Raw genomic sequence first — 16,197 nt, 5'->3', positions numbered from 1 at the left:
TGGCTGTCATGAGGCGTAGCTCTAGGGGCTGGGTGGCCCTGGTGGTGTGATGCCCAAGGAGCCGCCACACTACTGTACAGCCCTGAGCAACCACGCGAGCCCCTGAACAGCTGCATCAGCCTGCCAACCCACATTCACTACAATAGCTTCCCCGTGAGCGTGTTGGACACCATGGCTCTAAATGGTGGATTCCAGACTCTAGAGCTGTGTCTACACTACCCTTCCCCTTCTGAAGAGGCATGGAAATACAGCAGTTTGAAAATGCTAATAAGGTGGATATGAATATTCAGTGCCTCATTTGCATAAAGGCTGCCATCTGGAGCATTGAAAGCGCTGCATTTGAATTGCAAACTAGCTGTGTTTGGGAAAAAAATACTTGGGAAGAAGGGTGCTTTTGAAACTGGGGTTTCCTTTCGAAGCAACCTGCCTACACAGCTAATTTGCAATTTGAAAGAACCGCTTTTGATGCGCCAGATGACAACCATTATGCAAATGAGGCACTGAATATTCACGAGTGCCTCATTAGCGTTTCTGAACTGCTGCATTCACCTATCCCTTCAGAAGGGGGATGGTAGGTTAGACGCAGCCTCGATGGGGAAGGAGCTTATCTGAAGAAATGCAAGCAAATCAGAACACAGTAAGTTATCACATGTACAACATTCTGTTTGTTTAATGTTGCCACCTTAACATCTACCTACTTCACTTTGGCTGCTTGAGGGATGTCACACAGCTCTTCATGAAGACTGAGGACTTTGGGATATTTCTTCTCAACTATCGTTATCAGATAGTGCAAAAGGGTGATGTTCCTAAGATGAAAGAAAAACAGGGTTACAGATATGAAACTATCTGTAGTGTCAGAAGTTGGGTACTAGTCCCCCCATGTCCTGGCCAAATTCCTGTTTGGGTCACTGAATTCTATGTGCCTGAACACTTTCAGCAGTTCCAGTTGATTATGGAATTCTTCACGTCCTGTCCTGAATATCTGGGGAGTGCAGGACACTGTCAAACGGCAGCTACCCTCCACCCCTGAATTTCCATGGTGGTTAATGTTCTCTATCCAGGCCTCCTGTGGAAGGTTGCTGCAAACCTGCTGAGCATCATTAGCTGCACCAGACATGTTACTTCAGTGTTCCAGGAACTGCATCCATTTCCTGCACAGTTGCAGGTGTTGACTTTGGTTTATACGTGCTTCCAAGGCCTGAGAGCTGTCTATCAGGGAGATTGCCTCTCTCTCCAGGAGCTGACGAGCTCAGGTCAGGAAGTCTCTGCAAGCAGACATCTAGGGGCTGGTGACCAAGGATTGTCAGTAGAGGGAACAAGGATTCTAAAACACCACTCCCTCCCAGTCCAACACAATGCAAGTCTATTGACAGCTAGGTCACAGGGCAAGGGCCCACAGACTCTCTCAAGCACCTGCTGAGAAGGGTAGCTGAAGGGAGACCATCTGGAGAAGTGTCCTGCTCTCTCTGCTTCTTGGCAAAGAGGAAATGCCATGATTTATTACATTATGCATGGTGCCAGCATTAGAGACAGACTGCCCACAGGCTCATTTAGGGTGCTATTTCATAGGTGTGCCTCCAGCCTGGCCCCTCTCACACATGCCCCTGTACCATATGGGAACCACTGCAGTCCTGGCCTCTGAGGACAACTTTGCACCATGTTGCAGGCCTCATTCACCATGAAGTGCTTGGAGCCACTGCAACTCGTCTGTTCAACTCCTTCCCCCAGGACAGGCTGTGTAGTGAGACACAAAGTGGGGCTTCCTCTCCAGGTTTCCGACCCATCCCCCTCCAAGCAGTTGCTGGGTACCCATTTGCCCCAGCACACAGCTCTGGCCTTCTTTAGACCAGCAGGGTCAGCGGCTGGCAATGGGTGACAGGGGAGGGATCACTTGGCGACTCCCTGTCCTGTTCATTCCCTCTGGGACACCTGGCATTGGCCACGGTCAGAAGAGAGGACACTGGGCTAGATGGACCTTTGGTCTGACTCAGTCTAGATGTTTTTAGGGCACTCAGGGCAGCAAGATAATTTCTGTTGGTCCAGGGCTGCAGAACAGGAAGGGTGCAAAAAGGGCAACTGTCCTGGGACCTGGTGATTTAAAAGGGTCTGGGGCCCTGGGTGGCACAAGCAGTGTCAAAATGCTGACTGGAAGAAACTAGTCCCCAGGCTCACCCCTTCCGGGACCCAGAGTCAACCCCCTCCACTTTGCCAGGCTCTGCCAGCAACCCTTTGCTGGCCCCAGTAGGGGATGTTGCCTATGAAATACACCTGAATGTGCCACAAATTGATCTATAATGCTACAGAAAGGGACCAAAAGTGCTGCAGTCGCAAATTCAAAGCAGACCCAGCGACCGACCGACCACCCACTCCCCAGACTGTACAGTACAGGTTGAACCTCTCTCATCCAGCACCCTCAGTGCCAGATGAGAGAATTTGCTGGATGATGGGAGGTCAATATTGCCTAGCACATTACCAACACTTCCACTGCTCACTGGGGTCTTAACATTTAGGGGTAAATTAGAACTCAATACAGCACAGAACACAGAGCCTGGGACTGGTGGCTGTAAACAAACTTCATGGGACCACGGGAAACTTGGCCACACCCATGAGAAGTGGTCACCTTGCTAACTAAAATCATGCCAAAGTAAGGAGTTTGCTCTCAGAGTTCCAGATTAGAGAGATTTAACCTGTACAATGAGATTTAAATGGCCCTGCCAATGCAGGCTCTACTAACGTTCTCTCTCAGAGCCTCCTGGAGGAATGGTGGTACCCTGCTTCCATGCAAGGTGGTGGGACTCACTTTAGTGGCATCTCTTCATAATATGCTGTGTCTGTTCAAGGGATTCTCAGGTGTCTACTACTCTGGTGGCTAAGGTACCCTTGAGCATGCTCAGCAAGGAAATTGTGATGCTGTGATCCAGGTGCCAGCTCAGACCAATGCCCTTAGACCTCCCTGTGCACTGACAAATGTATGGCTGGAAACAAGCCTGGCTCACTTGTGTGCTGTTATGGTTAAAACAGAGTAGCATTATACGAACATGTTTAGATCAGCTGAAATGCTTGTAGGAGGCTGCATGTATGGATCTCATAAGAAAGAAAGGCCATACTGGGTCAGACCAAAGGTCCATCCAGCCCAGTATCCCGTCTGCCGACAGTGGCCAATGCCAGGTGCCCCAGAGAAGGAGAACAGAAGAGAATGATCAAGTGATTTATCTCCTGCCATCCATCTCCTGCCCCTGTACTGAAGGCCAGGGCACCATACTTTACCCCTGGCTAATAGCCATTTATGGACCTAACCTGCAAAAATTTATCAAGCTCTTTTTTAAGCCCTAATAGAGTCCTGGCCTTCACAGCCTCCTCCGGCAAGGAGTTCCACAGGTTGACTGTACGCTGTGTGAAGAAAAATTTCCTTTTATTAGTTTTCAACCTACTACCCATCACTCGTAACATCTATTTCCTCTAGTATAAAGTTATACCGAGTGCTTGCATTGTAATCCTCTGCACTCATGTGACTCAAACAGGAAAGAAGAATTGACTACTGTAACATGCTGGCTTTCTACTGAAGGTACTGGGTCTCGCACATAAAAAAGCCCATTGAAACGACATTATCCATTATGAAACATCAAAGGACAAAAGCTTTGTTGACTACTCCCTGTCACATCCATGAAGAAGGGAATAATTATGGATCCTCTGAGCTATTCAGAATCCATAAGCGCCTTCCCGGATGTGCCAGGACGAGCTGCTCACTTGTCAATGCTGGACTTCGTGTCTGCAATCTTGTTTAGGCTGGCGATTTTGAACCCAAAGGCGTTGCCTCTCTGGCCTTTATTCATGTAGTTTCCAAAGGCCAGAACCACCTCCAACAACTGCTTCAGGCTGTTACTCTGAAGCACCTCCTTTGAGCCAGCACGGATTGCTAAAAGGGGGGAAAAAACGTTTTTGCTCCAGTTAGGTTACGGCAATATACAGCACACAGACTAGCCTGAGCATTACTTTCAATACCAAGCAGATTACCACTATGAGGCTGGCAGACCCAGTGCCAGCTCATGCCAACGTCCCCTGGCCTCCGTGAGCTCTGGCTCACCTGGGTGTTAGCATTGTTAAAACACAGGTTATATTGCTAACATGTAGCAGTCTGACTTCATGAAATGCAGGTGAGTTGCTGCACATGGTTGTAATATCTGTATCCTATGTAATATTTAAAGGTTTGTCTATACTAAAAGGAAGTTTATCCCATTCGGGGTTGATCATCCGGAGTTCTATTTTGTGTGCCTGGTAGAGAAGTGCCAAAATCAAACTACCTGGGGTCACCAGCTGACCCCGGTACTCCTCACTACTGGAAGGAGTAAGGGAGATGACCTCCCTCTGTGTAGACAGCCAGGTAAGTCGATTGCAGATAAGTTGATTGTAGCTACACATAGCTAGAATGGCATATCTGCAATTGACTTACCTGCCCGGTATGGGCCAAGCCTAAGTGTTTGCTTTGCAACTACGAAAGTGTTTGCTCAGAAATCAGAAACATCCCCGGTCAGGAAAGAAGTGTTACCAAGTGCGAAATACGACTTTAACAAGGGTGGGGGACACGCCTGTGTGTGTCTTCTCCTGCCCAATCATAAAAGGCCTATAAATATCCAACAAACCATTGTGGAACATCAGTGGGCAAAAGATTGCTTCCCCAACACCCAAACTTCTGTCCTATCGGTCTGAACTCTAGGGGAAGAGAATACAAATCCCTGACCAAAGGATCTGTACCACTGTACTGCCTGGACCCCCAAACTGCTTAGACCTAAAAGGCATAGAGCTTGCACATTACAGCAGTTTCTATTACTGTTGAAATCTAAGACTATAATGCTTCTGTGTGTGTTACCTGCTTTAACCATGTAAATAACTAAGAAAAAGAATGGAGGCAATAGACTATAAGCGTTGTCTTTGGTGAGAGTGCTCAGGTACAGGTGATGTGGGGCAAATGACTTGGCTCTTAGGACTGGGAGTAGCCAAAGCAACGCTGCAATTTTTGGTGCAAGGGACCATCTGTTATAAAGGCTGGCTTGCCTAAGTGACAAGACAGACTGGAGTGCCCAAGGGGACCATCTGTGGCTCCATGTTACGCCTGAGATGTTCATAACAGTCTGCCCTGAGGTTGGCACCCACATCCATGAGCCACTCCAACCAGCCTGACAACCACCTATTGGGGTTGGTGGATTCCAGCTATTCTGAGTCAGATCTTAAAACTACTTGAAAGAATTAAAAACCACCTCTTTCTTCCTTAAAGCAAACATCTCAATACCAATACATCCAAAACCTCATCTCTCCCTCCATACGTATTTCACATAGCTTGGGTATATTTTTAGTTTTGATATAAAACCTCGGTGGTCCCCTCTCCCCAACCTAAAGAACAAACTACTAAGTGCAATGCTATGTAACAAAATCAATACGCTTGGGCATCAAGAGGGAAAATATTTGTTTAGGAACATATTTTCATTTCTGGATACTAAGGCCTTGTAAGACACAACCATATTTGACACTATGTGAAGAACAAGAAGAGCAAGTCTGGGCTCTGAGTGACATTGAAATGGGGGGAATAATTGACCTAGCAGCAACCAGTTTTCTAGCAAACATACAAAAACAAAATCCCCTTTAACTTACATTCGATCTTGGGCTTCACTTCCGCAACTCTCTCTGCAAACTTCTTTTTGAAGTAAAGAGACTGCAGCCTTTGCTGATAGTGATTTATCCTGTAAAAGATGCACAATTCATTTGCTACAGATGGGACTCAGCCACTCCACTGTTCACAAGTGCAGAGAGGAAGGGCCATTTTCACCTTGACAGCATCTCTCTCTTTCAACTGTAGTTGGAAAGAAAAGATGCCTTACACTCCCATCTCTGAGGCCCCAATTCAAGCATGTGCTTCAGTCCATCTCTCTTTGGGACATTATGCCACCACTTGATTAACCTAGGCCACATTTACATTAACTGGAAGATCAACCTGCTCAGGGTCCATCTTCCAGGGTTTGATTTTGTGCACTTATTGGAGACACGCAAAATCAGCTTATCGGGGATCAGCAGTTGACCCCTGTACTTCTCGTTATTGCGTGGAGTAAGTGAGGTACACAGGAGAAACTCTCCCATTGATCTTCCTTTGTAAGGACAGCCAGGTGAGTCAATTGCAGACAGTCGATTCTAGCTACCCAATTGCTATAGCTGTAGACCAAGCCCTACACACTTTAAGGCCCATTGTGTTCAATGGGCCGCTAAGTTCCTCTGCGGCATTAAATTCTGCCATTGCTGGAGGTGGGGCTTGGAGATTCGTTGGCTTGAGGATCCTTACAGCATGGCAAAGTTTATGGTCATAAGTCCTGATAATACAGCGGCATGCACTAGGGTGTTTCCCCACCCACTCAGGTGAATGCAAACTCTGCAGTTAATGGTCAAAGTTCTAGACAAAGGGCCAGATCCTCAGCTAGTTTAAAAATCAGCAAAACAATACAGTTTTAGACCAGCAGAGAACCTGGGCCACAACGCTGAAAAAGGGAAATTGCTCCCATTTTCCTCATTTGGGCAGTGCTTTCTACCCTTCGCCAGAGTCTTTACAATCCTCGTTCTAAACATGCAGCACTGGGAGATGAAGACTGAAGATGGAAACTCCTAATTTATCCCCAGGGCAGCAACGCAACAGGCTCACACAAGTATATGTGAGCTTCAAAATAAACAAACATCCAAGTGGATTTTCAAGCCATGCCTCATTTGGCTCCAGTTGCATTACACAAGATTATCTCGCTCCATTAGCCAAATATTTTAGAGAAACGCTGGGATTCATCTGCTCAGCTGCCATTCCAACAGGGCAAGAGTGTAACCTGCGGACACTCCGCCGCTAGCAGCGTCAGGCGCACCTGCTCATTTCAAAGAGGAACCTGTCCGCCTTCGCCATGCGATCTAATTCATGCTTGTGCTCCTCCAGGAGGTCAATATCGCTCTTCTCAGGAACAAATTTCAGGAGCTAAAAAAGGAAACAATTTACACAGGAGACCTACACCACTTACTTTTAAGCAGTCTTAAAATGGGGATTTGGCTTTAATAGCAAGTGAACAAAACATGAAAAACAGCTGTGTCTATTTCTACTAAGACCTTTCCCACCTGCAGAGGGTGCGATACAGAACTACTACAGTTTGTCTAGGAAATGTTGAACTTGAAATATCTTCCACACCCTCACCTGTGTTGAAATCAAAACATTTCACAGAAACACAGCAGTGTCAATGAACATTTCACTGGGAAGCTTTCCAAGGTCCAGAGTGCAATAGAGCGCAAGAGCCACCCCAAGCTATTCAACAGCTCACAATAGGATGTGCATGATTTGGGTACATATCCTGATTCTGCCTGATCCAGAGCAGGGATTTCTGGGTCTCCTACTTCCCAGGTAAATGTCAGAATCACTATACTGTTCAGGGGCCTGTGCATCTCTACTCTCATGCATTTCCCACAAAAAAGGTTCAAAAGGCCTCAGAGGAATGAAAAACATGCCTCAAAACTTTCTGGAAAATAGAATGCTTGCTTGCTTGCCAGCCCTGGCCGCAATCAGGGTGTTTTTACTGGCAAATTATCTTCCAGCTAATTAATCCTCCCAACTCTGCTCTGGTGGTGCGGTATTATCTCTGTTTTACAGACTGTGGATAGCTCTTTGTTTATTTCCCAGAGATGTCCAAAGTCTCTCAGCAATTTAATGTCAGAGCTGGGATTAGAACTCGGGTATTTTAGAGCATATATTGAGTTGGCAAGAATGTAGATCTGGCCTCTTCTATCCTGCCGGAAATTAGCCCTCAATCTGCTGTCAATACACCCCTGCCATCCCTAGGGCTTGGCTGAAATCAGCGCCTGGATAAGAAACACCTGGTTGAATCTGAACTTGAATAGGGGGAGGTGATGCTGATGGACAGAGGAAAACATGGGGAAGAGTCTACAGCCTCCTCCAGCTAAAGTTACACACCTGCAATTGGTCAAAACAGTCTGCATCTTAAAAGAGGCCCTGAAGCCCTCACTGTGCAAAACTTGCATATAATAGCTACCCTAAATGACCATTACATGTACAGCCAGCTAGGAGACCCCGCACCATGCTGGCAGGTGACATACCTTCCTAAATGGACACCAGCAAAGCAACCAAATGGGCACAAAACTTCAAGCCCTTGGGAAATTTCACCAAGAATAAACCAATGCAGGGCTGTGCTCAATGTCACTTATCTACCCACAGCTCCCTGGGGCTGGACAGGATTGATAAAGCAGTACCCACTTTTGCCTGGCTAGACCCTTATGTAGGGGACCAAGCAGGCAACAGGCTGCCAGCTGGGGTGACTCCACCATTGGCTGGGTAAGCCAATGGGGCTCCGCAGAGCACCGACTTGCTGCTTGAATTTCTGCATGTTGGTCTATACCAGAGCCCCTTGCTTTTTAAATGGAGAGAGAAGTCCATTGTGCCACATGTCTGCCAGGAGTGGATCAATCCAGCAGAGCTAGAATCCTCTGGGAGACAACATTGCTCAGCAAAGAGGCACTCCAGGGTGTGGCACTGCCTTCCCACAGGGGGAGCTTGGCCCAAGGCGTGACCAGGTTAGTCAGGCAGCATCACCCCACTCCAGTACCTACTGCATCTATCAAAAGGGCTCTAAGTAGATCCATGCCAAGAAGGGACATCTGCCCTGCCTCCCTTGGGAAACACGCCTTTCCTTTTGATTCACTTTTAATTCCTACCCCACTTCTGCTGTGCTGTGTGTCACTATCCGAATGAAAGCCCTTAATCCTAGGGAGCATTTGGTTGGTTTGGCAAAGACAGAGCAATCTTTAGTAGTTTGACCAACCAAAAACAACAAAAACTGGACCATGGCAACACTGCCTGACACCATTCCTGGGCCGGGAGTCTCAGCAACTAGTTAGATTCCTACTGAATTATACGCTGTGTGCACAGAAGTCACAATGAATCTACACTTGCCAGTTCAGCGTTAACAGAATGTCGTCTTCACGTTCAGCAAGCCAATGTGAGCCCTGGAAACAGCACTGCCAGAAGAGGGCCTGGGGCCAGCCTCACAGCTGTGTTGCTTCCATTTTGCGCCAGTGTCAATTCATTGGTTTTTAAAAAAGGAGCCAGAGAAACAAATACAGAGTCGAACTGGTGGAAGAGCCCCTCCTCTGATCTACTTCCAGACCCAGGGATTTTGTCTAGCACCAGCAAGCTGAGCAGGCCGCTAGAATGTCAAATGCCTTGCTGGAATCTGAGCACGAGGGTTTGTAGTTATGAAAGTTGCATTATGCATCGTTTTCTTGAGTGGTCCATCCTCGGCTTTGGGGAACCCAGGTGTTGTAAAGGCTGCATGGATCTCTCTCCCAGTGGATAGCTGGGGTTTGACACACAGGCAACATTTTAAACCTTCCCTTCATTAACTTAGCCTAAGCCTTTGTTTGAAGGGCACCTGATACAAACAACCGAGCGCAACAACAAGCCTGCCAGTAAGCGTTTGTCACCCACCTGCTCTAGCATGTCTTTCGGCAGGTCCTCATGTTCGTCCATGGTTAGTATTGCACGTTTGATTTCATCATTTGATAATTTCAGCCTGGGAAACAAAACAAAACAATGTTCAGAAGAGCATCACACGTGCCTGAAACGCAGCCAGGGACTTGAGTGACTGCTGCTCGTTCTCCAGACTGCTGCTTTGCCTGGACAGTTTAGGCAAGAATCATCTGGCAATGCGAGCATCTGCCTTGACAATACTGTAGCTTACTGTGCAGTAGTTGGCACAGTGGGTGCACGCAGAACCCTCTTCTGCTTCATGCACTGCTGGGGACTTCTTCAGATTACCAGGTTGGGGACAAGCAATGCACCACATATGGAAAGGTTGATTTCAGCCCATGATATAATTCAACACTTGGTTAACCAGACACCACTCTTACTCCGTGCCTGGAGTGACACATGAGGGTGGAGGTGACTAATGCCTTCTGCCTGTTGCACTGCCTGCTGGTTTTTAAGCAGACACTTATTTGGCCAGCTTCAGTGTTTAAACAAAAAAAGCCACACAATATGATAAGGAGTAAAATTGCTACAGGAAGTGTTTAGAGGTGAACCCCTTCCTTGCAGTCCATTCCACATGGCTGGACTCGGACAATCACACCATCATATGTACTCCTCAGACTGCGGAGGTGACACTGCTGCACAAAATCAAGGTAGTTTGGGAGTCTCATCTAGTGCTGCAAACGATTGCTTTTCACAGCTGAAGAGACGACCCTGTAATAATCACTCTTCCTTCTGCTGTAAAGCAGCCTGGGAATGTTTTCTCAAGTTGCATGGGTGTTCTTGTCAGTCACCCTTTTCAGAAAAAAGTATTCTACACTGTCTGGTATAGCTGTAATACTACTATTCATTTCTTTTTCAGGGAGCCTGTAGCACCTGTTAAGGCCCTGACGAGCCAGCCATCATCTTCGCAGACACAGTGAGGATTGACTTCCAGAGCCAACAGCAGGAGTTGCTACAGAAAGAGCTGAAGAGCCAATGTTTCCTAGATGGGGCTGTAATTTACTCAATGCCCCCTGTGGATCGGGTACAGAGAGGGACCTGCAACTCACCACTCGGTTATACTGAATCCAGAAATTTCGCAATCAAATTTAATACAAGTTTGATGAAGTCAAGACCTCTGGTTTTGGTTCGTTAATATTCATGGTTTTCACATTATTGGACAAATTAGGTGTGTAAAGTGGCAAATTTTTGCTGCCCCCTTTACTGTCTGAGGTTAAATTTACTTTTTCCACTTCCACCAAAACCAGACAAGGTCAATAGGTGTAGGTCTACACACCAAAGTTATTTTAAAATGACAGCCTTCTTTTTTTCTTTTTTTAAAAAACTTAACCTAGCATCTACATGACGCAGCTGCTATTTTGAAATAAATTCGAAATAGCAACTGACTTATTTCGAAATTTGCAATCCCAGTGCTTTTTTCCGGGGGGGAGGGGGGGGGGCGGGGGCAGGGGCAAAAGGTGCCAGAACTCAAGTCTGATGCTTCCCCATGGCTACGTCTACACTAGCCAAAACTTCGAAATGGCCATTTCGAAGTTTACTAATGAAGTGCTGAAATACATATTCAGCGCCTCATCAGCATGCCGGCGGCCGCGGCACTTCAAAATTGACGCGGCTCCTCCAGACAGGGCTCCTTTTCGAAAGGACCCCGGCTGTTTTGAAGTCCCCTTATTCCCCTCTGCTCATAGGAATAAGGGGACTTGGAAGTAGCCGGGATCCTTTCAAAAAGGAGCCCTGTCTGGATGAGCCGCGTCAATTTCGAAGTACCGTGGCCACCTGCATGCTAATGAGGCGCTGAATATGTATTTCAGCACTTCATTAGTAAACTTCGAAATGGCCATTTGCATGGCCATTTCGACGTTTTTGGCTAGTGTAGACACGGCCCATAGGGGTCAGAGTGTTCACGTTTAATGCCCTGGTCCCTGGGCTGCTTTGGGACTGGCGGAGACTCCTGCCCAGGATAGCAAGGACTCCTATACCCCAGTCCCTGCTCTGCTGCAGAACTGGCAGTAAAAATTTTTCTGGTGTTCTACAGAAAAAAGGTGCCCAAATGCCATTCCAGCGCGTTCTGCCAGAAAAAAAGCACTTCATGAGAAATAGTGCCTATTTCAAAATAAGCTTTTTTGAAACAGGTGAAAATAGGGTCCGTTAAGACATGCAATAGCACCTATTTTGAAATAAGCTATAACACATCCAATGGCTCTATTTCAAAATAGGCTCTGTGCATGCAGCAGATGTATTTTGAAATAGTTAAGTGCTATTTCAAAATGCATTTTCCATGTGTAGCAGTGTTATTTCTAAATTAGCTATTTTGGAACAGATATTCCAGAATAGTTTACTTTGAAAGAAGGCTGCTGTGTAGACATAACCTAGAAGACAATATTGTCTATTAATAATGAAAGAACCCTAAGAACCAAGAGCTGTAATGGTCAGCCATAACTATCACTTTGCAAGCCCATCTTGAGACACCCAGCTACCTGATTTTCAGAGAACAAGTGCTCAGCGTTTTTTTTGAAAATCAACTAACCCCTTTCAATGCATCTTGCACTGGATACAACATCATGGAGGTCCCCCTAATGATAAGGGCTTGTCTACACAGAGTTCGCAAGCTGAACTAGCACTCTATTGTCCTAGGTCACTGAATATTAAGGGCCTTGCTGCAGCAGTCTTGTTTCGAACAGCTGTTATGGCAGCCCTCACTACTGACCATGTAGTACACATGGTCCACATGGCAAGTTAGTGCACAGCAGGCTAATGCGCTGTAAGTTCACAGCCTAACTCTCCATACAGACAAGCCATTAATCCCTTCTGAAAATTTAAGCAAATGCTGACTACTGCATTGGCTAGACCTCCTAGGACAGGTATTGATTAGCACTGATCAGCAGAGGCTAGGCACTCTGGATGAAATCCTGGCCACACATCATCCAAAGAACTGGAGGGGCAGAAGGGAGAATGGAGAACAGAACAAAAAGAAAACCCTCCACTACCTCCAGCTTCGCCCTCCTTAGTCCCTCCAGCCATCGATTAGGGCTAAATGCATCTGCAGACTTCCCTACCCAGCTCGCTGGAAGGGATTTGCTTACTTCTCTTCTTATTTTGCATCATGTTGGATGAAATCATTTCCATGTGAATGGAGAACACCCCCTTTGGAGTTAATGAGACAGTCTTCATTCCAGGGAGTGAAAACAATGAACAAGCAATACATTTGCATATTATTGGCACGCCCAGCCATTCTGTTTTCAAAAGCACAGCTCCCTCTCTGTTTCTATGTCTATTTAGTGTGCTCTTAGCACCCTCCAAGGCTCTGCCTGGATTCCACCCCATTTCACCCTGGTTTGAGGAACACAGCTTCTGTCTCTCTTTAAACTCATGAATATGAGGGACAGCATTATAGGGTGAACTAGCACAAGAAACAAAAATCCAAACCTTTTGACCTGCATGGTGACACATTTAACCTCAGGCTCCAACCAGGATTTCAATTATCTTACACATTACAAGGACAATTTCCCTACCTTTGATATTCGCAGGAACAACAGCCAGCCCACTTAATCTACTCTTCTCCTAATGATAGGGGACTCCATCCCTCTCCCCCCTTTTTTTCCTTTTTTTTTGTTTTTTTTTCCTCCCACTTCTCTCCTTGTTCTTCTTTCCCCTCTCCCTGCTTTATATTTCCCTGACTGCTCATTTCTACTCCAGACTCTGATGAAGTGGGTCTTACTCATAAATGCTCATTACCTAATAGTTAGTCTTTAAGGTGTTACAGGACTGCTAGATTTTTTTTTCTGTGAAGTTTTAGGAGCTGGTTGTGATGGTTAAAGTCAATAAGATAATTCCCCAAATTTCACACACATTACTCTCCTGACAAATTCACTTTCTAGCATTTATTTTCTAAACATCCTCTCTGCCTCAAAAAAATTTCCCATCCCTGTCCTTGGTAAAGTTTGAGCACAATCCATTCAGCTGTTTATTTACCAGTTATGCAAGACGGAACATACACACACACTTTTCCAATTGTAAAATAATTTGAACCATCATACCCATGGACTTAGACAGGGATTGAGTTGCACGTAGGCATCGTGCTAAACCCCTGCACACAGAGTGAATTACACCCTGAGTGAATAAATACCACATTCAGCTGCACATGAAATCAGCTCCTAACCGAAGTATGGCAGCGGTTTAGCCACACAACGATTACAGGAAATAATTTAGTAAACAATCATTTTGGTATTCCTGTGCAAAAATAACTATAATGAGCTTTCAGAAATAGAATTTGCTCATTTGAGGAAAAATTGTCAATTCTTAGGATTCAAAAAGCATTGTTAAAAGCAGAGAACGATTCCTATATGCACAGAATGAACCTTTAAAAAAACCCCATACAACTGAGTTAACGTTTGAAAAACAGCCAAATGTGTTCAATTAACCAGATCTATTAAAGGGAAGTATTATATGTTGCAACTGTATAAATCACTTTTGAGATCTTTATGGGAAACACAGTCCATGCTTCAAATAGGAGACTGTGATATTGGACAGGTTTCAGAGAAGAGCCACAAGAATGATTCAAGGCCTGGGAGACATGCATTAGAGCAGTGACAGACTGAGGGCAGGTCTATAAATACACGTGGTAAAGAAAACCATGAATTCAGACTTTGTGTGGCTTTTTGGGGCAATGTTAACTTGGGTTCTGAAGCACTAAGGTCTGAGGATTGCTGCTTTAAAGGGGACTTAAATTCAGTCTATTTACCTTATCAAAAAGAAGGCCAAGAGATGAATGGATTGTGATTGATAAGTACAAACATTTGGGAAGATGTGGTGTAGCAGGGACTCCAATTTAGCAAACAAAGACATCACGAGATCTAATGGCTGGAAGTTAAATCTACAGACGTTCAAAAAGGAAGGCACATTTGTATTTGAACACCAAAGGCAACGGCCCATTGGAATAATCTATCACAGGATGTGATGGATTCTTCATCATTTTGAATATGTAAGATTTCAAGGCTGGGGATGAAATCTTGCCCCGGCTACAGTCAGGGAACACTGACTTCAATGACAAGTGGCCTGCAGGCCAGACGCAACTCACCTAGGTAAGCCCCTGGGGGGCCCACTGGATGCTTTATTCACTGGTGCACTTGCAACTCCTGTTGGCTGCTGTCTGCTGTTCCTGGCCACCGGGAGCTCTGGGAAAAGGCACAGGCCAGACTCCTGCTTCCCACAGCTCCCATTGGCAGAGAACAGCAAACCATGACCAACAATCTCTACCAATCTTACAGCATCACAGACTCAGGAGAATCTCTACTAACCCTACAGAATCATGAGCCCTCAATACGTCATCCAGTCCAACCCTCTGCTCAAAGCAGGAACAATCCCAACTACAAGAAAAATTATGTCTGCTTAATATTCCAGGCTCAACAGTAGTACTAATTATCAGCATCTATTGAGAATAACTATTTATAACCTTATCTCGGTGGAACAGGACAGAAAGTGTGATGGGATTCCACAAGAGACCTTTTCTCCTTCGTGTGACCATATGAAGAGTCCAGGAAAGAAGAGTCTTGAAAGTATTTGCTCAAAGTTCACTTTAAGTTCACTTTTGTGCCACACTAACTCTATTCAGTTCTCCTTTAAATTTGTACCCGAACGTCCAAGCTCCCAGGACATCAAAAGAGATCTCGTCCAAAAATGAGGAGGAAAACCAGCGCGTGATCTGGGGAAAGGCAGGAGAGAGAGCAGCGACAGCACCAAGGGGGCCCACTTTCAGGTGTGTGTGTGTGTGTGTGTGTGTGTGTGTGTGTGTGTGTGTGTGTGTGTGTGTGTGTGTGTGTGTGTGTGTGTGTGTGTGTGTGTGTGTGTGTGTGTGTGTGTGTGTTGGGGCAACCCCCGCAATGTCCCTGAGGTGTGGGGCCCTGAGCACCCCCCCATGACACAGGCCATGCCCCACTCCTACCCTGCCCCCGCCGCCACTGGGGATTATCGGGGCAGGTGACAGGGCGGAAGCCACAGCAGACTGCCTCCTCCCCAGCCTCCCTCTCCCACCCACCGCAGCACGCAGTGCTCAGCTGTGGCCCCCTGAGCCCTGAAGGGAGAGGGGAGGGAAGCTGGGAAAGAGATGATCTGCTACGGCTTGTGCCCCAGGTAATCCTGCCACTCCCATCCATAGGACTAGGTGGGGCAGCCACCCTGGGGCCCCTGAAAGCGCAGGGCCTGGGGCAGTCGCCCCAGCTCATACTATGGATGGGACAGCTCTGCCCACATTGAAACTTGCCACCTGAGAAGGACTGGGTACTGCTGTTACACGGGCACAGGGGACGACACCTGCTGCGACAGCGAGCCTTATTCTGGGTGTACCCTCTCGGTCTCTGACAGACACCTAGCAGGGGAGGAAGGGTGGCCCAGTGGACAGGGCTCTGCCTGGGACTCAGGAGAACTGGCTCCAGCGAGTGGGGCTGACAGCCACGGAAGGCCCAGCTGTAAGGTGTATGAGGGGCTCCACAGGTCTGGAAGGGGCGGGGCCAATGGCAATCAGCTTTTAGGACTGCCCAGAGTACAGTGTTCCCACTCCGAGCCCTCAAACCACAAGGAGCGATGGTCCTGTGGGGACTCCCGGCTCCCACTACTACAGCAGAGGCCGTGACCAGGTGCTCCAGGCCCCC

At 46.7% G+C, this 16,197-nt stretch overlaps 1 protein-coding gene across 1 annotated transcript in view; it reads right to left on the bottom strand.

The window, feature by feature from the left end:
* Positions 1–16,197, bottom strand: part of DAAM1 (dishevelled associated activator of morphogenesis 1) — a 184,721-nt gene that overhangs the window by 13,971 nt on the left and 154,553 nt on the right. The window contains exons 17-21 of the mRNA XM_074996291.1: positions 9,512–9,596; positions 6,891–6,997; positions 5,647–5,735; positions 3,748–3,916; positions 699–806 (exon numbers count right to left, since the gene is read on the bottom strand). Of these exons, the coding sequence (XP_074852392.1) occupies positions 699–806; positions 3,748–3,916; positions 5,647–5,735; positions 6,891–6,997; positions 9,512–9,596 (558 nt within the window). The remainder of the gene's footprint in view (positions 1–698; positions 807–3,747; positions 3,917–5,646; positions 5,736–6,890; positions 6,998–9,511; positions 9,597–16,197) is intronic.

Source organism: Carettochelys insculpta, chromosome 6, assembly GCF_033958435.1.
Source record: "Carettochelys insculpta isolate YL-2023 chromosome 6, ASM3395843v1, whole genome shotgun sequence".
Classification (NCBI taxonomy): Eukaryota; Metazoa; Chordata; order Testudines; family Carettochelyidae; genus Carettochelys; species Carettochelys insculpta.
This window is presented reverse-complemented; position numbering and strand designations above follow the sequence as displayed.